General features: G+C 43.4%; 2 protein-coding genes across 4 annotated transcripts in view; both read right to left on the bottom strand.

Moving 5' to 3' along the window:
• CEP350 (centrosomal protein 350) overlaps positions 1–10,998 on the bottom strand; it is a 68,181-nt gene extending 57,183 nt beyond the window's left edge. For all 3 annotated transcript variants that reach the window (XM_054285679.1, XM_054285680.1, XM_054285678.1), the window contains exons 1-2: positions 10,912–10,998; positions 510–595 (exon numbers count right to left, since the gene is read on the bottom strand). In XM_054285679.1, coding sequence (XP_054141654.1) covers positions 510–582 — 73 coding nt within the window. In that variant the 5' untranslated portion in view covers positions 583–595; positions 10,912–10,998. The remainder of the gene's footprint in view (positions 1–509; positions 596–10,911) is intronic.
• Positions 10,999–15,968: 4,970 nt separating this feature from the next.
• On the bottom strand, positions 15,969–26,303 carry LOC128943226 (torsin-1A-interacting protein 1-like). The gene is made up of 6 exons (XM_054286097.1): positions 25,913–26,303; positions 25,623–25,691; positions 22,678–22,779; positions 21,788–21,847; positions 19,281–19,340; positions 15,969–18,131 (listed from the first exon to the last, which is right to left on the bottom strand). The coding sequence occupies exons 1-6, from the start codon at positions 26,301–26,303 to the stop codon at positions 17,338–17,340; spliced, it is 1,476 nt and encodes a 491-aa protein (XP_054142072.1). The 3' UTR covers positions 15,969–17,337.
• Positions 26,304–27,038: the final 735 nt, after the last annotated feature.

Here is a 27,038-nt window from a genome sequence, read left to right on the forward strand (position 1 = left end):
CAGGGAAGTATTGTCATGTTAAAATTTTTCTGCTCCCTCCCTTCCTAAATTAGAGTAATCATAACAGTAAAAAGCTAAACAATTTCTCCAACTAAGGCAGACAAAAGTGCTGTAAAAGTCATCCTAGCAGAGATGCACTGCTGCTTTTCAAGTGTCTTCACCACTCTGGAACTGAGCAACTGTCAGAGGCCCTTCCTCATTTCCTTCAAGAGCCAAGAGTTCCCAATTTCTGCTCCTGCACTGCTCCTCCTCTCCAGCACTTAAAAAAAATCTGTCTCTGTGCCATCTTGGCAACCATATCCCAGGCTGGCAAGTGCTAATGCAGATCAGCAAATACTCCAGAGATCAGAGTACAAAACTGCAATCTGCAAAAAGGAAGCCACAGAACACATGCTCTTACTCCCAGAGTGAGGCAGGAGAATGCTTTCTGGAACAATTCCCCAAAGTTTTAAACAACTCATGACAAAATATCTCCCAAAACAAGGCAGCAGAACAGAGAAAGCCCTCACCTCTGGTAGAATCCTTGCTTTGGTTATGCCTTGGATTTTGTAGAGGCACCTCATTAGACTTGCTGCTCCACATTGTGTCAATTTACCTAAAAAAAAAAAAATAGTCCTGTAAGAATCACAGAGATATAAAGTAAAAACAAATCTGTCTTGGTCTAAAGAGAACATAACCTTGATCATTATGATGAATGTCTACCTCATGTGATGACTTCAAACCTTCATCATGAACAAGGTCAGATAATCAGCACGAAGTCACAGATGTGGTCACAGCTTCCTGCAGAAACCACCTAATTCCATGGATAAAGAAGGGCTTCATTTTGTTCTCTGTCATCAAGAAACATTAACTTGATAAAAGGAGGCCCAGAGGTCGATGCAATTTAGATCAGAGTAACAAGTGTTGCAGCAAGCCTGAAGAATTCCACACTGGAACAGTGCACACAGAGGCCTAACAGAGACAGCACCACATGGCTTGAACCTACAAATGCCTGGGGAAAACACCCAGCTCCACCAGTGACAGAATGAATGTGTCACCAGCCTCTGGAAAAGGAAAAGGGACAGCAGAACTGCATGGCAGGACACCACAGCCAGGAAAAAAGACAAGGCTGGTGCCACCATTGCTTTCCTGTGAACTTTGAATTTAAGACTCACAGTGAATCTAATATCAGTGTGAACTCCCAGCCACTATCACCAAAGCAGTTTTTATAAAGGAAAAAAGGAAAAAAAAACAAACAACAAAAAAGAACCCAGCACATGCTTACTGAGCTGTCTTCATAACACACTGACAGCACTTCTGTTATGGAAAGAAACAATCAGGTGACCACAGAATTCCACAGGAAGTTCTACACCTCTGAAGGAGTCATAAAAGCACATTTTCCTCTCCTTTCACAAACTCCCAGATGTAATTTTCCTTATTTTTTTATAACTGAAAATTTCTTTTTGCCCTTAATTCTCTACACTGTGTGCCACATCAAAAAGTAATCAAATATAAAGATCAATCTGCTGGTAAAAGCAGACCAAAATTAACACTATCTACTACTTCCTGAAACAGATTTTTGTCCATATATTTTTTGATAAGGAATTTTATCATATATGGTTTTAAGGATACTCACAGTGACCAGCAGTAAAGTTTGGTCTCACATTTAGTCATATATCCTGTATTTATAGCAGTAAGTTATCTCAAAAAATTCCTCTTATGCCCCAGGAAAAACTATCAATAATAAGAACACAGGTCTTCAAAAGAACTTTAGTTGTGACTTTCTTTGATGAGTTCAAGTAAGTGTTTGAAAGAGTAAGGAAAGAATGTTTGAAAGAGTAAGGAAAAGGCATGTAAGCTTACATATGTAGGTACAGAAACACAAGTCCACAATAATTCAGAAATTCTAGAAAGGAAGGTGGGTGTGTTAGTTTTTAAGTATCCAATAGTTATGGGCATTAAGCCAAGTGTAGTCAGAAAATTCTGCTTCTAGGACAGGTGCTGAAGAGCTCATTCATGCAGAACAGCACTTTGTGCCTCACATCATTCCTGCTGTAAATCACAGCACTGCCCTGCCCTGGAAATCATCCAGCTGATCCTCTCCATCATTGGAGAAAAGAGCTGTTGGGCTAGAAATATAGAAAATAAGTATTAATAAAAATGAAGGAATTTTCCATAGAGAACCGCTGAAAATACTGTATCATAGCAGTATCAGTTTCTTGGCCAAACACTCATGTAACAAAACCTACTCCATATGTAAATTTAATTGGATAACTTCTGGACAAGCAAACATCTATTAAAGGATTAAGCATCCATCTTCATGTAATTGCTTGGGATTTATTCTTATCATTAGAATTATTAGTACAGATAAGAAAACTTAATCAGGGACTATAACTGTTCTTTTTATTTTACATGCACAAATATATACAGTTTATTTTAGGAAGCCATGCAAATGTAGAATTGCAACACATTCTGTGTATCTATATGAAAAGTACCAGATTAAACAATCTGAAATTGCTTGTTAATAGCAATTTCCTAACACTCTAAGCTGCCAGTGCTTTGCCTGAGCTGAACAGAACCCATTCAGACAGTGAAACACTTTAGAGAACACCTCATATAGTGCACTCCACACACACAGTGTGAGAGACACTGAGTTACTCCCACAGTGTGTGCTGAGGATCACCAGTGGTCAATAATTCCATCTCAAACCTTCAGAAGTCTCCAACGCCCCTCAGGAAAAGGCCATTCAAGCTTTTGCCCAAGAAGAAATCAGAAAGCATCTTTTTGTACTCATCCTAGGGCACAGCTGCAGTACCAGCTCCAAGGGTAAAGTTTGAGCCTCTCTGGCTTCAGAGCAGCCCCTGAGATTCACTGAGCAGCTCTGCTTAACCCAGGCTGCTGCTGATTCAAACAAAAGGCATGTCAGAACCCAGCACTCTGGAGCTGTCTACAGTTTCAGGAAGGCAACACTGCAGTAATTTTCACTCCTGATGCAATCATAACTCTGAGGGTTTGGGGTTTAGGTGTCCCTCTCCCAAGCCTTTGGAAGGTTGGGAGAAAGTTATGAGCTTTTCAAAACCTACATACAAATAAATTATGTTGATTCCCATAAACTCTGAATTCCTTCTAAAATAACTTCTCTCTATTGCTACAGCTGACATGAATAAGCAGCACTCTATTTAAAAAAGGTACAATTCAATACTTGCAATATTCAGTACTCTGCATAACATTCAACCAGACAGAGAAGATTCTTTAATGTTACCAAGAGTACAAAAAGGGATGGGGAATAATAAACAAATAAATCCAGTCAGTTACCATGTCTGTTTATAGGACTTGCATGCAGGGTAATAGACCAGTCAAACACTAAAATACATTGAAATGAATATTGATCAGAGAATAATACTAAGCAAAAAATTATATATTTTCCATCAATACAGAAGTTGTCTTGAAGTCCCATGAATAACTTTTAGATAAAATACATAAAAACTAAAATCATTCTGAAATGATTGCTTCAAGGAGATCTTGTTCTGCTAAACTAAATCACCATCTCTATTTAATACTGACCTTAAACAAAGAGACTGAGCTCAAAAGATGAAACACCAAAGAACTTCTGAGAAGACAGCACTGATGGCACAAGGTTATCTGCAGGCTGCATAAGGCTTTGAGAATGTTAAGATTGTTGGAAAAAAGGTGGAAGACTGCAGAACCAATAAAACTAATCTGATGGTTATGGGATTGCTCCCTGGGAGACACAGACATCCCACACAGGTCCATTCAGGGCTGCCTTGCCAAGCCCCTCCCTGGGTGAGTATTAAGATACAAACACCATTGTGTTTGATGTTTCAACCCCACATCAAGTGCCCATCTCATTCTTCATTCACATGTCCAAAAATAAATAAAAGTACACAGGAGAAGGCACAGCAGAACTGCTACAGATGAGGCCCTAAGAGGAAACACAACAGGAAACAATATACTCCAAACTCCTGGAAGAAACTGCATGGGGGGATGGATACAGGACCTGACAACCACTCTCTTCTACAAACACTGCTCCTACAAGAAGACACTGAAGAGAACTGACAGATCAGAAAATGCATGAGAAAGCACCAGAAAGGAGGAAATGAAAACAAAGAGAAAACCACTGCCACCATGTAAGAAAGGAACATGAGAAACCCACACAATTAATACTAAACACTCCAAGGATGGCACTGAAAGGTACAACAGACAGCAAATCAAGGGGTCAACATAGCTAAGAGCACAACATTTAAAAACCAGTGGGAGATATGAAAGCAGAATATGCTTAGGAAAGATATATCAAAATGTGAAGAGATTAAAAACAAGACTGGGAAAAAGAGAAAGAAAACTGTGAGAGAAGCAAGATATAAAATGGAAGAGAATGAGAAAGCTAGGAAGGTGAGAGAAATGCAATGAACTTTTAAAGAACTGCCACAGAGAGCAGCAAAAAGGAAGAAAAGCAGCTTGTGTATTGGTCCAGTTGTGAAGTTTTTCAAAGATCCTTGGTAAGGTTTTTTTTTCCTTAGTAGCACAGACTTGGTAAGAAAAGGAAGGAGGAAACTCAGAAGTCATGGCACTGAATAAAGGGAACAGGAGAGGAAACAGGAGAGGAAACTGAATTGTGCAGATTCAGAGAAGGAAGACAATGTGAGCAAGAGATCACCCACTGCTGTTTTCACTAACATTTCGTGATTATGGGGGGAAAAAAACCAAGTATGCACAGAGACCAGTGTTCCTCAAGACTTTGTTTCTTATAAAAACACAAGGGATACTAAATGAAAGGGATACTACAAAAGAAAATATGAAAGTTTGCTATGAGTATGCAATGAAACAAGTTATTAACATTGACTTCTATGGGATATTCCCTAATGTTTTATCCACATAGTGACAGATTTTGCTACAAACTGGGTACACATTGCACAAGGACAACATTTTATGCAGTTTAAGCAAAAATAATGCACCAATGCTAATAAAAGAAGCAATTTTTTCTTTCTTTATGCCTGGGTGTCTCTTTGCCTTATTCAGGCAGCAAGTCAATGGGCTTATGTGGTAAAGCAAAGTGAACTGGGAGCCTAGTACAGGCTGAAAGGATTCTGCCTGCTGTTTTTGCTCTGTTAGTTTTACCTATGTAATACTGTAAACAACACCCTCCATGCAAGAATGAGAAGGGGTGAAAACAATGGTGAACAGTGGGATCAGTCTCAGTCCTGGCTGCTGCTCCCCAGGAGCAAATGTGTGAAGCTGCTCTTGCCTTTGGCTCGAGGAGAACAGTGGGACTGGGCAAAACAAGAACCATTCATTCTCTCATTCCCAGTGGAGCTCAAGGGCACCCTGGCCAGTGTGTCCCAGTGCCCCCACACCTCACACAGTGCACACTTGTCTGTGCAGGAAATGGACACAGACACAAATCATTATTTTTTCCTGTTTGCAAAAGCATTTTAAGTTTCCATGAATAAATATAAAGGTGACTTTTGAATCTTAAAGAACCATCTGGAGCTCCTGTGTGTGCAGCTAAAGCTCTGCACTGCTGGCAGAACAGACAAAGGTGGACAGGCACAGGCAGACCCAGCTGAGCAAATTGTTTTGCTGAGCCAGTCCACTGAAAGTGATGGAAATTATATTTAAAGATGCCAGGAACACTTTCAGTGTCTTCTCAAATACCACAAAATACAATTTATTATGATAGGCTTGAGTCTGGAATAAAAATAACGTTAACCTACTCGTTTTTCCAGAACCCAAGCCCTTACCATATTGCATTATCTCACTTAAATGAGAGTTAAAAATATCCATAACACATTGTTCTAAGACTTGTTTTGGTGATGTATATGAGCTTTAAAAATGTTTTTTTGTACAAGAGTGACATATTCTTTCTTTGGTCAGAGCATATTTTGAGCAAACTTTGCCTTTCAACACTATCAGATGCAGGCAATGTGCTGACCTTCCTCAGGACTGAGGACAAATTCCAGCACAACAAACAAACCCATGACATGTTTGTCCAAAAAGCTCCACATCTCCAGAATCTACAGCTGACACTGCAGAATGAGGCAGGTCCTCCCTCCACCTTCTCCCAATGCTCATTTATACAATAAGCTTTCAAATGCAATGCCCAAGGAGCTGCTCTGAGCGATCTAATTTTAGATAATATTCAATATTTTGTCTTGTAATACAAGCAGTATATATACCAGAAGAACTCACATTCCAAATATCATTACTTTGGAAAATAATTAAAACAAAACAAAAGCTTCATAAGTAAAATAAATGAAATAAAATTTGATCAGTCTTAAGCTAGATAACAAGAAAACTTTAAGGATACTAAGGCAGTACAAAAAAAAGAGCAATCAAGATACAGCACACACTTGCAGAGAGAAGAGCACTTAAAAATTGCAAAGCATGTGTCACTACCTCTAGCTTTTAACCAGGAAGATAAATGATATAAACACACATCCATCAAATGTCAAAAAAACCCTGTAGAAAACACAAATATGCTTCCTGAGTTCTATGATTAAATCACTGGCACTAGTCAGCTACTAAATTTGCATTCAAACTATAGTGAAGATTTCTCTATAAATGAAACATTTCTGGATCTGATTCTTTCCAACTGTATGAGAATGGACATTTACCACATTCTTTTGCTATGAAAAGACATGGCAACTTGCAAAAGTGATGAAGAAGTGATAAAAAAATAAAGCTGGCCCTAAAAAGGGGCTGGTGGTTCTTGTGAAATGGAATGTCTTCCTCTGCTGCACCACGTGCCAGGAGGTACTCTGAGGAAATCCATTGAAATGAATGTTGTGACAGCTAGTGTAACTTGAGTCATTGTTCATGAAGAAATCAGAGCACAAAGGCACAGAGAATGCATCCATTTATTAAGGAGGTGCACACAAGGCTTTGCCTATCCATTCACAAGTTCTGTATTTTCTTTGACTTCAAAGATGTTAGCATTTATGACAGAGAAGAAAATACCTCAATTCCTAGAACCAGTAAAGTACTCCTGCATTTTCCTTCCTCAGCATCAAAACCAGACTTTGTTCACTCGTTCCACCTCCAGTGACCAGAAACTGCACATTAGAAGATTTCAATTCTTGCAGCCCATAATAAATGCATTCAGCAGAATATGCTCAAATTCTTCAAGCTCTGTCTCATCTCACAAGGAACACTCCACTGTGAAGGAGCCTTCTTAGAACCTACAGGCAATGCCCTCAGCCAGGTACAAGAACCAGAGCTGACAATTTTGAGAAGGACAGAAGCTTTCAATGTCTCAACAGAACCATGAGCACAGAAGCAACTTCACCTGCAGCTGTGTCAACTGCAGCATGATTGCTATTTCCTTTCAAAACAGACTAAAGTGCATGAAAATTTCATGGAAAATGTTCCAAATGCCACTTTCTCACCTTTGATGCCTCTGCTCAGAACTGCACTCAGAAGGAACATCTAAGAAGTGCCTCAATAACAAAACAAGGAGTCAGAACAGCCCAAACACAAAAACCTCCCAACAAGCTGAACAGTGACCACCAGTTCTGCTTCTGACCTGGCATTACAAAGGCAGATACCAGGACTCTGCTAAAAGAGTTTTTTCTTGATCTAGCTAAATGTAGCAATAAGATATTTTCTCATATTTAAATAACATCATCCCTTTCAAAGTTTTTCTGTTTCAGTTTGAGAACTCCACCTGGTGCATTGCCATGGATGTGACTTAGTGAGAAATTCTGCCATCACTGAGAAGTGCTCTTAGGAAGCTAAACCAGCCAGAATTTCTGTTAGCATTCAGTAAGTTTCAATTGACCTGGTATAATTGATTAGTTCATTTATTTGCTCCATTCTTTCTCTAGCATATTGACAAAGGTTTCACACTTAGGCATACAAGTAATTTTATTCTCAATGGAGCAGTCCATTAAAGCCTGTTATATCATTAGCACAATGATACACATCTATCTTCCAAGCACTTACATCTATGGATAAATTTTACACTTCTGGTGTAATCCAGCCACAAGCTTAATATATTGACTGCACTGGGAAAGTTTTCTTTCTGCACTCAACCACCAAAGTCCTTCTGTTTTCATTACTGTATCACCACACCTGATCTTCTATTAACACTCATATTGATTTGAATAGCATGAATTAGTTTCAGTACACCAACAGCAGAGTTAAACATTTCTGCTGAACTGATAAAAAGGTGGCTCTCTGATGTCAGTTTTCAAGGTGGAGTTGAGCAGATTTAGCAGCTCCACAGTGATGAAGGAATCCAAATGTTCCTTGCTACCTTCTCTAGCAATCATGTCACTCTGTCATAGATGCAATGCTCACCTGACTGCATCACAAGCCAGCTCAACTCGCTAAACTGGCAGTAAAAGAATAATTTTTCTTTTATAGTGACTTTTCTTTCAGTTTATCAGGTTGCTGCCAGGACAAAGTGGGAGGAAAGAAGCAGCAGCAGCACATGACACCATTCATGTTATGTTGTGCAGCTTCACCCACCTCCCAGAGATGGGAACACAGAATGGATCCAGTGCTGTGTGCACTGACACTCCTGATTTCAAACCTAACTGGAATCACATTAATGGCACTGCAGCCTCATCTCAGCACTCTAAACTCAATGGGACTAAACCCATTAATGACTTTATCCACAAGTCTGCTTGATACAAGAAAACCTTTTCAGCAGAGAGCAGCTGTATGTCTGGTAGAGGGGTGAAAGGAGACACCAAGTTCATCACATCCAAGTGAACAAAACCTTCAGTACAGATGTAGCAACTCCAAGATTAGATCCTTATCCATTTAAAGGATGCTTATGCTGTGGTGACAGAAATTGCCAACAAAGTTATTCCAAGACAGAAAAGACATGATCCACATTGGGACTGGTTTATCAGGACAGTGTTCAAACCTGAGCCATGCACCAAAGCTTGGTAAAACAAACCCATGCAAACGAGATGCTCATAATTTTAAAATCACTTTCTCTCAGTCACCACCACACCCAGCCTGGGCAGCCTGCAAGATGATCCATGCCAATCAGCAACCCAGAATCCTACAATGATTTGGGTTGGAAGGGAATTTAGAGATCATTTAGTTCCAACTCCTGCCCATGGACACGTTCTGCTATCCCAGGTTGCTCCGAGCCCCATCCAATCCAGTCTGGAACACTTCCAGAGAAGGGGCAGCCACAGCTCTGTGAGCTCTGTGCCCCCTCACCACCCTCACCGGGAAGAATTTCTTCCCAGTGCCTAACTAAACCCAGCCTCAGTTTGAAGCCATTCCCTCTTGTCCTACCTCCATAGTTCCCAACAAAGAGTCCCTCTCTGGTTTCATTGTAGGTCCCTTGAGACACTGAGCATGCTGTGAGGTCTCCATGCAATCTTCTCAGCCTGTCTTCACAGGAGAGGTGCTCCAGTTCTCTTACCAACTTTGTGGCCTCCCCTGGACCTGCTCCAGCAGCTCCATGTCCTTCCTATGCTGGGGACACCTGAACTGCACACAGCACCCCAGGTGAGGTTTCATGAGAGTGAACCAGAGGGGCACAATCACCTCTCTCCAGATGCTGCCCACACTGCTTTGGATGCAGGTGATTTCCACAGTACCTGGCCCCTTGCAGAAATGTTCCATTACTCCATAAATTAACCGGCTCTGCTCAGCGGGAGCAGGATACCTTCTGTTTAAATAGCGTCACTCACAGAAACCCAAGCCTTCGACAGTTTACAGTGTTCACGTGGCCACACCCTCAGTTGTATCTAATTATCTCAAGCATTACCTAATGAAACTGTTGCAGCAACCAGAACCATAGCGAAGAGACAGCAAAACTTAGCCCGTCGGTGCAGACAGCCCGACAGAACACTGAGAACTTGCAGGCGAAGCAGTGAATCACTTACAGCTCCACACGTCTGTCCCACAAACACTTTTGGTCACTGTACTTTGAGTTTTCAAATCAGGAGAACAGTTGAAGCAGCTTAAGATGACAAACCCCCCTCTCCCTCCAGAACCGATCAGTCAAGTGTTATATTTTCAATTTCAAGACAGTGGATTGCTCATCTACACAATGAATTTGACAGATAAACCTCTACCTGCAAACTTACACAACGTGCCAGGAGATGCTCAGCTGCTGAGCTACAACTTACACCCAGAGACACAAACAATCAGAGAATCAGAAAATCGTCAAGGATGGAAGACACCTTCAAGATCACCTCTGAGGATGGTAACTCCACCACCTCCCTGGGCAACCTATTCCAGTGCCTGACCGCCCTAACGATTCCACAAAACCTACGCTGACAGCAGGCAATACACCACCCAAAACTGCATCCACAGGGGAAAAAACCCAAAACCAACAAACCAAGCCAGTCATACCCGTCTGGAAGCCTTTCTGCCTCCGAGAAGCACAGAGAATGGCAGCGATGGAGTCCGAGAGCGCTCGGGGCAGATGCTGCCGGGGATGTCAGCAGGACTTTGAGCGGGCAGACCGAGCGATGCCGCAATGCCGGGGCAGGACGCCCTGGCACGGCACACGCATTTGGCAAAGCGCACATTTAAACTTTAAAAGCGCCCTCCCGGTGCTCGGGGCGGCTCCGAGGGCAGCGGGGCCACCCCGGGCTGCGGGTCTGTCTGTCCGCGGAAACACCCGGGATCGGTGGTTTCCCCCACAACGCGAAAAGACAACAGAGAAACGGAGCACTCCAACCCTCTCCGTTCACCCGCCACCCCCCGGTACGCCAAGCAGCGGAAAACAAATTAAAACTAGAAAAAGAAAGAGACTTAACGGGTGAAGCGGATGCCGCGGAGACGCCGGAGCCGGGCGGAGCGGCCGAGCCAAGTGACAGCCGGCAGCTCCTCGGGCCGGGCCCGCCCCGGCCCCACCTCGCCCGACGCCCCGGCGGGGCGGCACCGCCGGCCGAGCGCGGCCTGGGGCGGCGGCGCGGGCCGCTCCCGCCGCCTCCTCACCTGGTGGACGCCCGCTGCGCCGGCGGCAGGTCGCGGCACATCCCGCGGAGGGCGGGCGGAGGGAGGGCGGCCCGAGCCCGGTGCGCGGCCCGTCAGCGGCGGCTCAGCGCCGCCATTACCGGCCCGCAACTGACACGGAGCGGCGGCGGCGGCGGCGCATCGGGAACTCTCGCGAGAACCGGCCCGCCGGCCGCCGACCTTCCCAGCATGGCGCCGGCCCGCCGGGCCCCCTCAGCGCCCGCCGCCATGTTGGGTGCGGCGCGGCCGCCCTGCCCTGCTCTGCCCTCCGTCGTTCCCCGGGATTTCCCTCGGAGCTGAGCTTGTCTTGTTCCCCTCACAGTTCTACAGGCCTGACCTGCCGGGGCAGTCCCCTCGCGTTCCTTATGCAGAGCCCTGGGTGTTGGTGCAAGGCCAGCACTTGGCAGTGCTAATTAAACCCGGCGCTGATGTTGGCATTCCTGAAGCGGCTCCAGCCGAAACTAGGGCACCGCTTTTTTAGTCATTTGTGTTCACAGCCTTCATCTTTAGAAAAATATTTTTTTTTTTTTGTAAATGAAAGAGTCTCCAATTACACTCTCCCAAATTTAAATTTAAATAAACATTTGCAGAACTTCAGAGACATGACTGAGTTCCACGGGCTTCATTTCACTTTTATCACTCATTATAAACATGAATTAAGAATTTGTTAGTGTACTGACTTCTAATGCATAGATTCCACCCTGAAGATGCATTAAAACCACCCACGCTTCAAAAATAGGTTTAAGATATTATCCAGCTCTAGCAAATTATTTCCACTGAAGAAAGAAAGTTATTAGAATAGGAAAAAAGAATTTCTTCCTCCAGTTATTTTGGGACTGCTCCTTCAGGGCCTGTCTACAACTTCCCCAGTCTGGTTTTCAGTCATTTGTGTGATGGTTTGGTGCCAAATTTCTTGGGGGAGCACGGGGGTGGAGAGTTATCAACCCCAAACACTAAAGGATCATAGGATCATGGTAACTACCATGATAACTACTTTTTTTTTCTTTCTTTTTTTTTTTTCTTTCTTTTTTGGTTTTTTTTTTGGTTGGTTTGTTTGGTTTTTTTTTTTACTTCACTAGAAAGGATTAATCTATTTAATAGCCTCTCCTCTAGTAAATGGCCATCATTTTGCATGTAAGTTATTCCAGTATGGGAACATCATAGGAAAACACCCCAAGTACTGAGAGATTACAGCTATGGAGTTTAGGCAATGCAGAATTTAATCACATTACAATTACAGGATTCTCATTTAGCCTTAATTTGGGTCTTTTGCATATACAAACTAATTACAGAGTATGTTTTCCTGCATAAGCATACCTCCTTTGAAAGAAGAGGTAAACTCGAGATGTCAGTGGTTAAAACTTTGGAAATTATTTATATTTCCAGCACTGTGCAAATTGGACTGGAAATGGTCAAAGTGCTCCTTGGGCACTTTTAAAATTTATTTTTATTTTATAATTATTTTGATTTTGCCAGCTGAGGGGAAAAAAATGTCTGAACATGGAAAGACAAGCACAGGTCCAGTGGGAAAAAGTGGCAAGTAGTGCCAAATTCCCTCCTGAGTTCTCAAAGAGCAAACTCGTTGCTCCCAAAAGCAGGAGACTGAAAGTAATAATAATAATAATAATAATAATGGCAATTTCAGTCAATGAAAACAATATTACTGCAATGCATGGGAGCCCTGATTGCAGACTAGGGCAAATGAAATTATTATATTCCCCATCATCACATAGCATTTGCTTAAATTTACTGCTTAATATTGCTGGACTGGCAGCCTATTTAAATTATTCAGCACTTTCGTAATGTACTGCCTCTTTAATTATGCTTTTAAACAGAGTTTCTCTTTTCTGCTTGGAAGCAGTTAGTCTAGTTTCATGCTCCTCCTTTCTCATCTCCAGGCAAACTAGGCATCACATTAGGATTTTCTCAAACATGGAAATCATTTGGTTTAAATGGAATTAAAAGGCAGTGTTTGTATTCTGGTTTTGCTCCTGTTTGTTCTCTGTATCTGCCAGTGGGACCCAACTGGTTTGAGAGTGAATCTTTGTCACTTTCAAAGATTCCTTTGCAGTGAAGTGAAAAGCTCTGATGGGCAAATACCCGACACGGGGAGAGAAAGAAAAAGACATTCTCGTGGAAAACACAGTCACCCTGTGAAATTCAGAAATAAAAAAAAGCGTTTACCTGCACACAGCCCCAGGCGGGAGGACAGGGATGGAACCCTCCGCAGCAGGACGAGCTCCCTACAGGGCAGAGCACGGCGGGGAACAGCAGCCCTGGTGCTGGAGGGACACACTCAGCGAGGGAAAAGCAAAGAGCCACATTCTCATCTTTCACTCACCCGCTCATTGCAGCTTTAAGAAAGAGGTTTGGAAAGTTTTCCACTCCACACTGTTCTTGCACACCCCTTCTAAAATTAGAAAGGGGCAGCTGGCTCCTGCAGCCCGGAGCCCCCAGACTCCCTCCCCCCTTTCCCTGACTGACGTGTCTCCCAAGAGCCATACAGGAATTTGGGGAAGGGTGCTTCCACCTGTTGGACGTGGAATGAGATTTTCCAGGCACACAATTATAAATCCAGCTGTCAGGAGCTGACAATAAAACAGGACACAGGACAGCTGTGAGGACTACAGGACAACCCCCCTCCCTGCTCTGTACTCCTACAACTTTGCAGTCCAGCTGACAGCAGAAACAATGCATGAAAAATTGTTCTCTTATGAATTAAAGGCACCATTTCAGATTTCTTTCCAGTTTTCCAACTGTACCACAGAGTCCTAACACAGAATCTGGCAAGTTGTTCATGTTTCATTACACCCCTCCAAAATCAGATTCTTTTTTCTAAATACAGCATGCTGGCCATTGCACTGCAGGTGGTGCATATAGCTGTGTCCTGTACAGCAAATAATTTTATACCTACCTTAACATGGAGTTCTCACCTTACCCTTTGCATTCAGTTTGATCTGGACTTTTTGTTCAAAACAAATATAATTTTCAAAAACAAGCATATGAAAGCCACAACTTATTTTTTAATTTAATTTGCAGAAAGAGTACGATTTTGTTGATGTGGGGAAAAAAGAGGGGGGGAAAAAAATTAATTACTTTTTCCAAACCTGCTTAGCATGCTGCACACTCAGCACAGCATGACTCAGAGCAGGGTGTGAGAGACAAGGTAACAGCAGCTGGGCAGTGCTTTGTTCTGGGTCCCTTCCACAACAGCCCCTGCTGAAGGCAGTAAGGTGTTTCCATCCTTCAGGTGCCCACAGGTGACAGCAGGAGAGGGGCCACACTCCCCCTTCCACCTGCAAGGGGCTCTCACCAACTGCAGCTCCAGCTGCTCACAGCCCAAGGAGCACTTTGACCATTTCCAGTCCAATTTGCAGAGTGCTGGGAATCTTGTCTGCAGCTTGGTGTGTAGCTGGTTCAGCCCTCCCCCAAAAGATCATGTTCTACTCACAAGTTTTTTTGCTAAAGGCTACAGAAGCAGGAAAATCCCCTTCTTGGTCTCAAGGCCAGATCTGGTGTTTTTGCTCTGTAAAACCGCATTTTTTCTGTCACAAACTAATTTCCTGATCTGCTGACAGTCAGGGTCACTTCAACTTCACAAGTGAGATTTCTCTAGAAGGAGCCAAACTATTTTGCAGTTTGGAAAACATCAAATGGCTCCGTTTGCCCCAGGCAATGAAATAATTATACAAGGAGGATAGTAATCAGCTGCCTGGGAGGAACACAGACAGACATTACTCTTCACCTCTGGCTGAGTAGGAGTTGCTTGATGAGATCTGCATTAATTACCTGTGGATATTTAATGAGAGCCTTTTAAGGACAAAGCCACAATCAGCTACAGAAGGCCCTGCTGCTTGAAGAGAAGGGAGAGTCTTCTAATCCTGAGCCTTTTCCCCTCCTATGGAAGGACCATATAATCTTGGTTTTCATTTTTTTCAGACTAAGCAGCCCAACATATTTAGAACAGCTTTGTAGGCTTTCCCCACAGTTCACAACAAGAACAACACAAAGATTTTCCTTTGGCTAGAACAACATGAAGTCTTCAGTTTCCAGACACCTTCCTATTTTCTCTTGAACCAGGAATACAGCTCTTTAATACCTACAAGGAAGAGGAGCTTTAGAAACAGAAAATTACCTGTAATAAATATGTTTTAATTGTATATGTGTGCAATCTTCAACTTTGTCTTCTTTTTTGTGGTGGCCAGTTCTGATTTTTTTTTTTAAAGTTACTTTTCAGTAAGACTGTCCCTCCAATCAGTTCACAGTGCCCTGGTTTGTTCACCAAAAGTACAGAACATGCAGCTGGGAGTGGAACAAGGATGAAGTCATCCCTTTTGTCAGCTACTGACTCTTGTATGGGGCTAATGAAACAAGTGAACCATATCTTATCATTCATTCCAGCTGAAATCAGAGCTGGGGAATCAGTACAAGAACACCAAGTAAAGACAATTCACAGCCATTTCCTGACATGTTCCCAGTCAAACAAAAGCCCTGATATTATGAAATACATGCATCTGCATCCCAGTATCTACCACTCCACTCACGTTTCTTAAAAGTTCTGAATTTTGCAAAAGGTTGTATTTTAGGCATCTGTAGTTGGTCAAAGGTGAATGAGCAATTTAAACATGGTGGAAAAAAAGTCTGATCACTTAAAATTCAGTGGGCAAGTCTTAAAACAGCTTTATAAAACAAACAAGTATGTTTATTTTGAATCATTACTAAAATAGTTTACATAATATACAAACAAATATGCTATGAGGACAAATTTGAAAATAAGTCACAGTTGGTTTTTTAATAAAAAGTATTTGTCCAGTGAAATGTTCAAAATGTAAATGCCATCATTTCCTTCCTGAGCTATTAAACATCCAGAACAACAGCACTTCCATGTCTGCTTACTGCTTTTATTTCTACCCATTAAAATAGGAAGCATTATCCATTGCTGGCTCCCAATAGTTAGAACAAATCCAGCTCTGCTTTAAGTGACCACAGCTCTGTGTCTCCCAAACTCTGCTCTTTTATTTGCTTCAGGTGATTTTGATAACCTCCAACCTTGCCTAGCAGAAAGAAGCCAGAAGCTCCAGCTCCTCAACAGGTTTTCCTGTTGAAAATCGTTTTGTTTTTATTTTTTTTTGCAACAGGACAGTTCAAAGGGCTTGTGAATGAAGGATGGGCGAAATCTCTCAGCTGCTGCAAGAAAACATCCTATTAATTTGAGAGCATCTTCACACATTCCTTCATACTCAATAAAACCAAATGGACATGGACCAATGGCTCAGAGCATGAAGCAACAGCAATGAAATGGAAGTGCTGCTATTCTCTTTATTTTTTTACCCAAAGTATTTAACAATAGAAACAGGTACTTGTTGTGAGGAACTCCTGACATGAGAGACTAAAAAACATTTTAAAAGCATGCTCTGCAAATCTGGTCTTTGCTAGAAATTTATACAGCAAGCAGGCAGCAATACACAGATACAAGAAGTTAGTTTTTTAGGATATCAAGTACCACAAATAAATAGATTCTCTCAATGCAAAAATAATGATCTTAGTAAAAGGAGAAATAAACTATGTCTTCCTAAAGTTTTGTTCGGAAAGGAGACAGTATGTACATGGGGATGACATTTTATCATTTCCATCCAAATTTTATGACTTGCAAAACTTTGAAAAAGAGTAGAGAACTCCTGCAAGCAGCCAGGCAAAGAGGTACTGAGGAATTATTTAACTGACATTACTACTGAATTTAAGCAACCTTTGCACCTCATATTTTCTCTTTCCCCAGAACTGTTTGGGGCAGGCTCATTTAAGGAAGCAATGCTTGCTGAAAGGTCCTCTACAGGTCACAGATCTTTGAAGCAATTTCGCTATTTCTGCAAGTGGCCAGAGATAGCTGACACCTATGTTGTGATCCAATGGATCAGGAAGAAGCTTGTGCTTAGACTCACATCACTTATTCATCATTTTCAGTTTATTTCTTATGTTAGAAGTGAAGTAAGCAATTGTGGGAGATGAAGGTGATGGCTTTACATTGTTACCTTGTCAAATGTGACACCAGCTTTATGCACCTCCAGAGGAGGATCCTCACAGCAAAGCCAACAGCGCTTCAACACCGGTTCAGAGGTTCAACTGTGACTCTGAACTGAGGCACAGCAATGTTCAGCTCCAGGATACCAAGGCTGAATGCATCACTGAATACAATTTACCAACAAGTTCCTTGCTTACACTCTGTAGTTTACTTAGAGAAGTCCCAGTTGCTTTGGCAGAAAGAACTCTGCCAGCTGGTAGAAAGGCTCCGCACAGAAAGGACTGGTCTGTGGTTGCCTGAGCTCAGCAGCCACACTCAGTTCTTCCCTGCTCTGCCTTGCAACACACATTTTGTGTCTTCCTCCTTTCCCAAGTGCTCTCCAGCAACTTTTATGTGCACCCCTCTAGAGGGAGGCCCTTTTCAGGCCAAACAGGCAACACAAGGTGAGATATCCGGCTCCACAGTCCACTCAGCTTATCTGTGTCCATGCCATTGTAAGAGCTGGGAACATCTGAGCTGGTGAACTTTGCCCAGAGGAAATCCCGGACTTTCTCCTCCACCTCTTGGAAGGTGAGGCTCTTTCTCAGCGACTGCTCATCCAGGAGAACTGTCAGCACAAGGGCCACATCCTTAAACGCTGCGTTTTCATGGTCACAGTACTTGTAAAAGATCAGGGTGGAGCCTGCAGGCAGCGACTCAAATCGATGCACCACTGCCACCTTCTTGCCCTCACTGAAGCCAGAGCTGAGCTCTGTGTCCACCTCCAGCTTGACAATGTCACTGTCCAGCACAGCCTTGTCCACGCCGTCGATGCTGATCGCGGTGGCGTTCTGGGACGAGGCAAAAGCATTGGCAATCTCGTTGCTCAGGCACCTCAGGGCCTTCTCAGCTTCCTGGCCAGCTGTGAGCAGCAGGATAGCAGGCTCCAGGTGCTCATGGGAAGAGTTGAGACGTTTCTCCAGGGACACACGGGCTTTTCTCCACAGTCTGGGGTCCTGGCTTTGGTAAGTGTTTTTTAGTTTCTCCATCCGGGCCCGAAACTCTTGCAGAATTTCAGCATCTCTCCTTGAGGAGGTTCCACCTCGAATCCCACTCCACAGGATGTAAAGCAGTGGGACACAAATTAACAGAACCAGTAACAAAGTCCACATCTTGTGAAATCCATTCTGTGATTCGCTGTCATCTATAGAGAGAGGGAGCAAACAAGAAGAAAACAATGTTTTAAAAGGCATCAGAAGTCAACAAGTGAAAGGAAAATAAGAGGAAACAGTAAAATCACTCCATTCCCAATACAGACACAGTAGTTGAAGAGCATAGAAAAGATCTAGTTAAGAAAGGAAAGGAAAGTGAAAGGAAAATAAGAGGAAACAATAAAGTGATCCCATTCTCAATACTGGTACAGTAGTTGAAGAGCACAGAAAAGATAATCTAGTTAAAAAAACCAAACCACAAAACAGAGAACACAGTTTTGAACTCAAGCCACTTTGTGAAGTGACAACATTAAAAAAAAAGAACATTTTTACATATTCCCACATTGACTGAGACTAAATTAGACCTTCTTCTGAAAAAGGAGCTCTTAAAGTTCATCAATATTCCATTTACTTTAATAAAATCCAAACTAAGAGCTTAAAATGGTTCTGAAAAATGTCAAAGCTTCTTCTATATTTATGGCCTGCAGAAAAGATCCTACAGAAAACCTGGTTGCACCAGAATGGTTCCTGTGTTATTTTTCTTTCCTATTCCCTTAGGATAAAAATAGTTCCTGCAGCAATTTTTGCATCTCAAACACTGGTGGTCAACACTTTCAGAGAACGTTGTGGCCTTTGGATCAGTGAGCTTCACAAAGTACACACAGCAAACCATGTCCATCAAATATCAGATATTTTGATTTGATTTCATATTTGAGCAGTTAAATTAACACTTGTGTCATGCACTGCAAGCAAAAGGATTCTGTTCTCAGTAAAATGAGTGACAAAATACACCAATCTTCCTGGAAACAGGAAGAACTGCATTCCTCTTGTTCCCCTTTTACACCCCAACTTTTATCAGGACAACAACAAAACAATAGTTAAATAACACCAACACTAGCCCTGCCTCAGTCTTAATCTTGTAAACATTACACATAAAAGACCTGAAATTCAGGTGAAAATCTTATTCATTATACAACACCCTTCCTTCCTTCATGGTGATGCCACATCTCAGCAAGTAAATCATCTGTTCTAGCAAGGACCCTCAGCTTAACACCAACTCCAGGAACTGAAATACTTGGAAAGGCATAAAAATGGTTAAATGCTACACAAGCATGAAACAGAAGTGAAAGCAGAAGTCTTACTTCTGGCCAAAGGCTGTGACTGCTTCTCTGTACTGGACTGATACCGAGATTTACTTCTGCCTGTTAAGAGATTAAGAAAGGAACATGAGAAGAACACTAAGACAACAATTATGACCAATCTTCCAGCAGGGAGCTGAAATCACCAAACTGCATTATTTTCAACGAAAACTTTTACATGCAAAGTTCCACAAAGCTTACAGGAAGGGTAACAAGGCACCCTGCTGAACAAACCCAGTTCTGCTAAGCTGGAGCAAAGAGGTGAGGCTGTCACCTCATCCCAGCTGGGGCAGGGTTAAGCTCAGGGGTTTCAGTTCCTTTCCACATCATTCTCCCCCTTGTGCTCAACAGAATCATCCTGAACAAGGAAAATGACATCTTCACCACTGTCACCAGCCTCAGAAGTCTCACTCAAGTGTCAGAGCAAATCTCAATCTCTGCTCTTTGCCAAATGCCAGCTCCCAAGCCATCCTCACAACCTTGCCTAGAAAGCACAAGTCCCCAGCCTGCCACAAATCACCCCCAAAGATTTCCAGCTCTTGAAGAATTATGCAAATAAAACTCCATTTCAAGTACAAGGTGATAAAATGCAAGAGATTTAACAAGCTGTTATTTTCTGCACAAGGATCCCATGTCCCAATTAAGTTTCCTGATTTTGCTCAAGAATTTGAAAGGCATAAAAATGGAAACTTAATTAATGGACACACTAGATAAACAACATAATGGAAGACCTAAATAGAAAAAAAACAAAGCAAAATGGAAAATGCACAGTCTTCTTTTCTCTCTCCATGTAGCTTGGGTTGGAGGCCTGCTTCATCAGCAGTCAGTTTCTTGGGATGAATTATGCCTTTAAAGCAAAGTGCAAGCTTTCAGCTTCAAAATATACTTTTGGTCTATTTAAATGGGCTCAGACAGCAAAGTACAAGAGGCATTATCCACAGAGTGTTATGAACAACTTTCCCAAGAGACCAGGATGAATATATACTGTGCAATTTTTGGTCAGCACGTTTTCTACATTTAGCCAGGTAATTAAAAAGACAGGAGAATTTATGGCTCCTTGTTGAACAGCAACTGGTTCAAAGCTGAAGGCTCTTTAATATATAACCAAATCAGGACTGTCAATGGCACTATTGAGAATAAATTGAACAAACATACCCTGCAGTTGTTATTTAAAGACACTGAAATAAACTCCATAACCTTGTTTCTGTATGAATGTAACTGCAGAAGGTGCTAAAAGCAGTTCTGCTTTAAGCTGGGGCTTAACTGGCTTAATGAACTGCCCTATTCTGTAATTTCAACCCCCTACCCCAAAAGGGCACAGCCATGGAGCTTGTCCTGGCTAAGCTTATCTCAATCTTCTAAGAGTTAACAGCTCAAAATCACCTCAATTCTGTAATAAAGCACAGTGCAGCTCTGTTTGCACAGAGCAGGTTTCATATTTAGGTGACAGCTGTAACTCATGCATTAAAGGAAAAAATAATTCAATTAACAGATCTTAATCTGCCTAAGAATTGTGCATTATTTACAGCACAATTTGCACAAAGACCCAGTAAATTTTGACTTGCTTAATTCAAAAAGTCTAACTTCTGCAGACACCTTAAAGATTTCAGAGTTTTCAGTGATCTTCCAAAGTTCTTCACCCTACACACAACTAACCACTCCTGCAGCACCTGGAGGGGCACAGAAAAGTAAAACTACTAGACAAATAGAACTCTCTGCATCAATTCATTTTTCAAAGGCATTTTACAGATGTGCAGCTACCACAGGATGAACTTCTCTTCCTGATGGCACCATGGTTTTCAAAAAAAAAAACAAACCAACCAACAACTAAAACAACAAAACCAAAAAGAAACAAGTACCCTGCAGGTTCTTCAGACTGAAATCTGATTTACAAAACTTAATTTATCTGTATCTATACCTGCTGAGGATAGAAACAAAGACCAAGATTTTACTTAGAATTCAGAATATTTTCTTTCAAGCACTCATCCAACAGGAAGGGAGCAAAAAAACTTCCCCAAAAGGGAGTCATTAGATGAGCAGACTGGATTTTGCCAGCAAAGAAAAATGCTGCTCCTTTTCATGAGTATAGGACAATTAATTCAATCACAGCACAGCAAGCCACCACTTCTCAGGGAAAGGATAAAAAGGATAAAAGGGAAGGTTTGTGTACAAACTAACATTCACTGCCCCCCAAAAGGTGAAGGTTTTGTTCCCCTCCCCAATGCCTCTACTCCATGCACTTACTATCCCATGAGTCAACTCCAAAAAGAAAAATGAAAGAGAAAGTGGAGCATTTTCTGTGGTCAGCAAGCTGAATAACCTCACAGAGAGGCTCTGACAGGAATATGCTGCCTTCTCCAGTTTCTGTTTGAATCTGCCTCCTGAGTGCATGCCCATCTTCCCAGACAGTGTCCCAGGGCACAAGAAAAACCAGAAGCAGAGGAAAGGAAAACAACTCTGTCCTTTTCATCTAATGACAGGGAAAGACTAGGTTCTCTTGTTTTACTTACTCTGTGGTGCAGAAGTCGAGTAGCACTCCTGATTTTTCTGAAGGAAGTCAGCCTTTATTTCTGAAAGCAAAGCACAAATGGAAGAACTCAGTCCCCACATCAGAGATCAGAACAGGACAGCCACACATGCTTCTGGCTCTTTCTATGAATTCCTCAAAGCTAATCAGGAGGAGGAGGATATGCTGTGATGTCAAACCAGCACAGCCTCCTGGACCTCTCTGAGCTGCAGAAAGTTACTTTTATCTATTACAAAGGGCTTAATTTGGCCCTTCACCCCAAGGCTTTTGCCAACATGACAAATCATTCTTCTTATGGCTGCTTTTTTTAAAAAGACACAACTTCCTTATGTGGCTAAAAATAATCTCATTTTTTTCTCACTTTATCTCCCCATTGCTTCTGCAATACACATGGAGAAAAATCTCTGAGCAATGAGCAAAGTCCTCCCTCACCTTGAAATTACTTGGTGTAGTCACTCCGCCTGCTGAAGTCAAAGATAATTCAGCTCTTTAGAAAATGAAGAGTTTTAGTTTTTCTTGCCTGAGGCAATTAAAGATCCACTCTCATGGGTTTTTTGAAGCAGGGAAAAAACTTCTTTCTGTTTTACTTTTCAAAAACCACACAGTTGGATATTTATCAAAGTTGAAATCTGCCTTTTCTTGAACTTTAGGGTTTTTCACCCAAGCAGATTATCATCATATGATAACCAGTTTTACCTTGGCTCAGGTAGGAGAACACACTGAAACTTTTTTTTTTAAATAAACCCTTTTTCATCCATTCAGATTTCAACTCAAAAATTCCCTTTTTTCTAAAAGAACTGAATGATTGTCATTTTAATACATTTAAGCAATCATTTGTTACACCATGGAAGAAATGCTGATAAAAGCTGTTACCTTTTAATGGTGCAGAAATGGTTGGTTTCTCAGTTCTGTTACTATCATGAGCCTTTCTATTTTCCTTTACTGTATTCTCTTCAAAGTAAACGGTAGTCCCACCTGCCAGGAGCAAAAAAAGAATAAAAAGAGGATTGGCAACATCATAAATCTGAAGGACCAAGTTGTAGTTTTGGAACATCCATGACCTAAATCAGTGATTTTCCAAGTTGTGAACTCCCAAAAATTACTCTCTTAAAATGCAACAAACAGCAACTAAAACTTGAAATGCTTATGGTAAATTTGAGTTCACTAGAAATACAGCTGTCTACACCACCCCATGCTTCTTAAAAATAAAATTAGGATTTCTTGGCTTAAAAACATGAATATTAGGAGCCAAGAAATTTCTTACACTAAGGGAATTCAGTGTAAACACCATGGAAGTATAGAGAGTTTTCCCTACAGCTTTGGGAGCTCAACTTACAAACAATAATTGTGCTGTCTTTCTTATGCAGCATTGGGCAGAGGGGAAAAGAGGCAGAAGCAAATACAGAAAATAAGTTCCCTTTCAATGGAGTCCAAGCCATCCTTTAGTTAGTTCTCATTCTCTCCTAATCCATAACAGCAACCTAATTTCACCCCTCAGGTAGGTGAGAAGAATATAAATCAACATTTTTCAGCTCTTTGCCAAATCACAGAGCCTTTCAGCTGTGAAACCCAGCCTAGTTAATGTCACTAACTAGAAAGAATAAACCCTGTAGGATATCAGAGGTCACAGAGCAAAGGTCAGGGCTGGGAAACCAAATGCAGGAAAGGATAAAATGCAAACCCAGAACCAAGGGGCTGACCAGAAAAAGCTCAGGTATGGAATAAAAAGCTGTAGAACAGTTGGGGAACATATATTGTGGCAGAGCTAACAAGCATCAGCAAACAGCAAAAGGAAGAATACAATGTGTAATTTTTTTCTGACATTCACTCTGGGCCCTGTTACTCTTTAACCAGCTGGGGTTCAGTGTGTTTCTGTAGCTCTTGTACCACACGCCAAGGGCAATGCACAGCTTGCCACCTAGTGTTCGGTAATTTTATTTCAACTAAGAAAACAGCCTTTTTCTAACGTGCTCTGGCAGTTTCACACACCAGTGCATGTCAAACATACTAAGGAGAAAAACAAAACGACCAGACCCATCCAAACCACAAAAAATGGGAAAAAGCTGTAAGTTTTAAACTATGGCAAGTCACAGGTGCAACAGTTAAGTATTTGCACATGTTTAATGGGGCCCAATGTTTTAAACCCACCTTAAACCCACTGTTAAAAAGCTCTGATTTCCCACAGAGCTCCTCACTAAATTATTTTCAGGAATGCCAAACTACATATCCATAATATTTCACTGTGTACACAGGTTTTACAAGGAAAATCTCCCTAGTAATTGTGACCAGAAGACCATAAATATCTATCAATACAAAGAGGGCTACTCAGGCAGTTCCTACTTTTAATTCCTCTCCCCTTCTTGGCATCAATCACTATTCTTTGTGTTACAGGGACTTAGAAGTTGTAGAAAAGAAAGTTCAATGTAAGCCAATTTCCATGGAGATTGCTAGCACGTATCTTCAGCTCACTGATCTAGAAGCTGCCCTGATTCTAGGCAGGGGTTTTAGGCTTTTAAAACTCTGCAAGCTCTTCCTAAAGCTCTTAAAGCTTTCCAGCTCCCCAGGCAAGTTGCCTAACCTGTATTTAAAACCTCTCAGCAGAGGCCAGGAACCAGTTTCTCAAGGTGTGGTTTTGCTTCCATTCTGTTCTCAGGGAAGCAGGACAATTCTGCTTCCCCAACAACCCAGCCTGCTCATTGCCCTGCCTCACAGACCATCCCCTAAACTCTGCAGGAAAAGCAAAATACTGCACATCTACAAATGGGGGAAAAACTAACCCTCTGCTGCTATATAAACAATTAGAGTCTGTTATCATACTTTTACACCTGTTGTGCCTATAATCCACCACAGCTGCTAAGAGCTGGGGAGGGTGGGAGGGAGAGGAGCCTCATTTTTAGAGCCATCTAATTAAAAAGCCAACCCTCAGCTGCACCTCCTGAAACAGCACAGCCACGTTTAAAACACTGAGCCTGTTATACCCTGTTAGCCACCATGTGGGAGCACGAGCTTTTGTCACAGACAAACCTCTGTACTTGCCTAAAGAAATACTCACAACCTTCCTCAAAACAAGATTTTTTTTCCCCCCATGCCTCCAGGGAATTCTGCTTCTGGAGCAGAATACAGGCAGGCAATTCCTGGCGACAAAAACACAGATGGGAATGGAGAACAGTCTCAGGCTAGCCCAATGCATCCCTGAGCACTGTCACACTCCACAACAGAGAAAAGAGGAAGGAAATACAATTTATTCACAGCTTCCTGGTGGAATGACGGGCTAAAGCCACATGACTATGTCACACTGAGTGAGCATGTTTCTATAGCTTGGAGAAAGACACGAGTTTCATCAACTAAAGCAACAAGTGGCTGCCACACAGTGATAACACAGCAGCTTGTCCAGCCCAGTATCCAGGAGCAAGTCCCAGAGCATCCTTGTGTTTCAAAAGAAGAAAAACCCCAGTTTTGCATTTCCTCATAAACAATGCTGCTCCCTGTAAGGAGCACAGCCACTGAGGGATCGATTCTGCAGCTCAGCACACCTTATTTAAATCCTGCCTTTCAAAACCAAGCAGTGTTAGTAAAATTTAAATGCTGTGGGGTCAAGTACTGTTCCAAGTGATGTACTAATAAAACAGCCACCTGAGCGTGCCCTCATGAAAAGGATCGCTCCTCCTCCCATCCCTGGTCTGTGGGGTAAGAGTCACAGCGGGATTTCCTCACCTATGTGCCACAATAACACCTGCCGAGGAGTTAAACCCAATAATCCCCATTTCCCTGAGCGAGGGCCATCCCAGCCCCTCGGGAGCCCTGGGATCGGAGCCTACCTGGCGATCTGTACGCTTTTATAGGGGGCCGCGTCAGGGAGTCTGGGGTCCCGAAGTGATGCTCGTCCCCTGAAACGAGACACGGGTGAGGGGCACGGCCGGACACTCAGCTCAATCCCACTGGCCTGAGAGCCTTCCAGAAGCACCGGGCTCACCGGGAGCCCGCGGTCCCGTCCCAACACCCCCGGAGGGGAACCACACGGCGCCCGCCCGCCCCGCTTCGCGCCGCCCTACCGCGCCCTCAACCACATGATCCACCGCGAGCCGCTGCGCCCGCCCGCGCCGCTCACCCTGCAGGGCCGCGCTGTCCACCTCGTCCCCGAGCTCCTCCGGCCGCGCCGCCGTCGCCGCCGCTGCCAGCCGGGGGCTCTTCCGCCGCCGCTTCAGCCCGGGGCCGTCCGGCGGAGCCAACCTGGGGCCGTCCGCCGGAGCCCCCTCCTCGTCGCCGCTGCCCACCATGCCGCCCGCGCCGCGCCGCTTGCCCCGGCCTCGTCCTCTGCCCCGTCCTCTTCCCCGTCCGCCCGCCGCCGCCTGCTCGGGCCTAGAGCTGCCGCCTTCCCGCGGCGGCGGGGGCGGCTCCGCGGGCCTCACTTCCCGCGGGGCGGGACCCGCGTCCGCCGCTTCCGCCCGCGCGCGGAGCGGCCGCCGCGGCGTCACGTGGTAGCGCGGCCGGTCCGCCATGGCCCCGGCACCGCCCCGGGGCCCGCACCGGAGACCGGACCGGGATCGGGCCGGGCCCGGCGGGAGCGGCCCCTGCAACGCCCGCCCGGCGGCCCCGCGGCTGCTGCCCCCCAGTGAAAAAAATGCGGGACGGGCGCGGCCCCTGAGGGCAGCCCGGGCCCGGCGCCTCCGCTCCCCGCCGTGGTATTTTCTATGTGCAAACCGATCGCAGCAGGGCTGGGTTTGCATTTCTCGGAGGCTGAAAAGTCTGTAAAATAAGCACAAATAGCTGAGTAGCAGAGAGGGGAAACTTTGAGGTGCTTCGAGGGACGTGAAATCCTCTGGCACTGATAACGCTGCACTACTCTGTTCCTTAGTGTGGGAGTCGTTTTGGTGAATCAGATCTGGAATATCTCACTAAATAGGCATTTCATTTTTCTTGCCTGTTTGTTCCGATTAATTACTGCTAAACAGGACTTTTAAAATGCGTTTGATTGCATTCTCGATAAAGCATTTTTACCCAGGCATGTGGTAGAGTTCCTATGGCTGGAAGTTTCTAAGATGCAGTATGATAGGACTACAAGGTCTCCTCTAGACTCCCTCCCTAGCAGCTCAAGACCAGCTTGGAAATAAGTTGCTAAGCAAATAGAGACCCTTTTACAAATTCACAGAATCGCAGAATTGTTCTGCTTGGAAGGGACCTCTGGAGATCACCCAGTCCAACCCCCCAGGCAAGGCAGGGTCACCTGGAGCAGG

The sequence above is a fragment of the Melozone crissalis genome, unplaced genomic scaffold, assembly GCF_028551555.1.
Source record: "Melozone crissalis strain CALT ecotype California unplaced genomic scaffold, PUWL_Pcris_2 ptg000045l_1, whole genome shotgun sequence".
In the NCBI taxonomy this organism is placed as follows: Eukaryota; Metazoa; Chordata; class Aves; order Passeriformes; family Passerellidae; genus Melozone; species Melozone crissalis.

Excerpts from the sequence above, each read along its gene's own strand:
- LOC128943226 (XM_054286097.1), bottom strand. The coding sequence starts at position 26,303 with ATGGCGGACCGGCCGCGCTACCACGTGACGCCGCGGCGGCCGCTCCGC. Across the intron at positions 19,341-21,787 it reads CTCGACTTCTGCACCACAGA|GCAGAAGTAAATCTCGGTAT; the intron begins GTAAGTAAAACA and ends ATCTCTTAACAG. Across the intron at positions 18,132-19,280 it reads GTCACAGCCTTTGGCCAGAA|ATGACAGCGAATCACAGAAT; the intron begins GTAAGACTTCTG and ends CTCTCTCTATAG.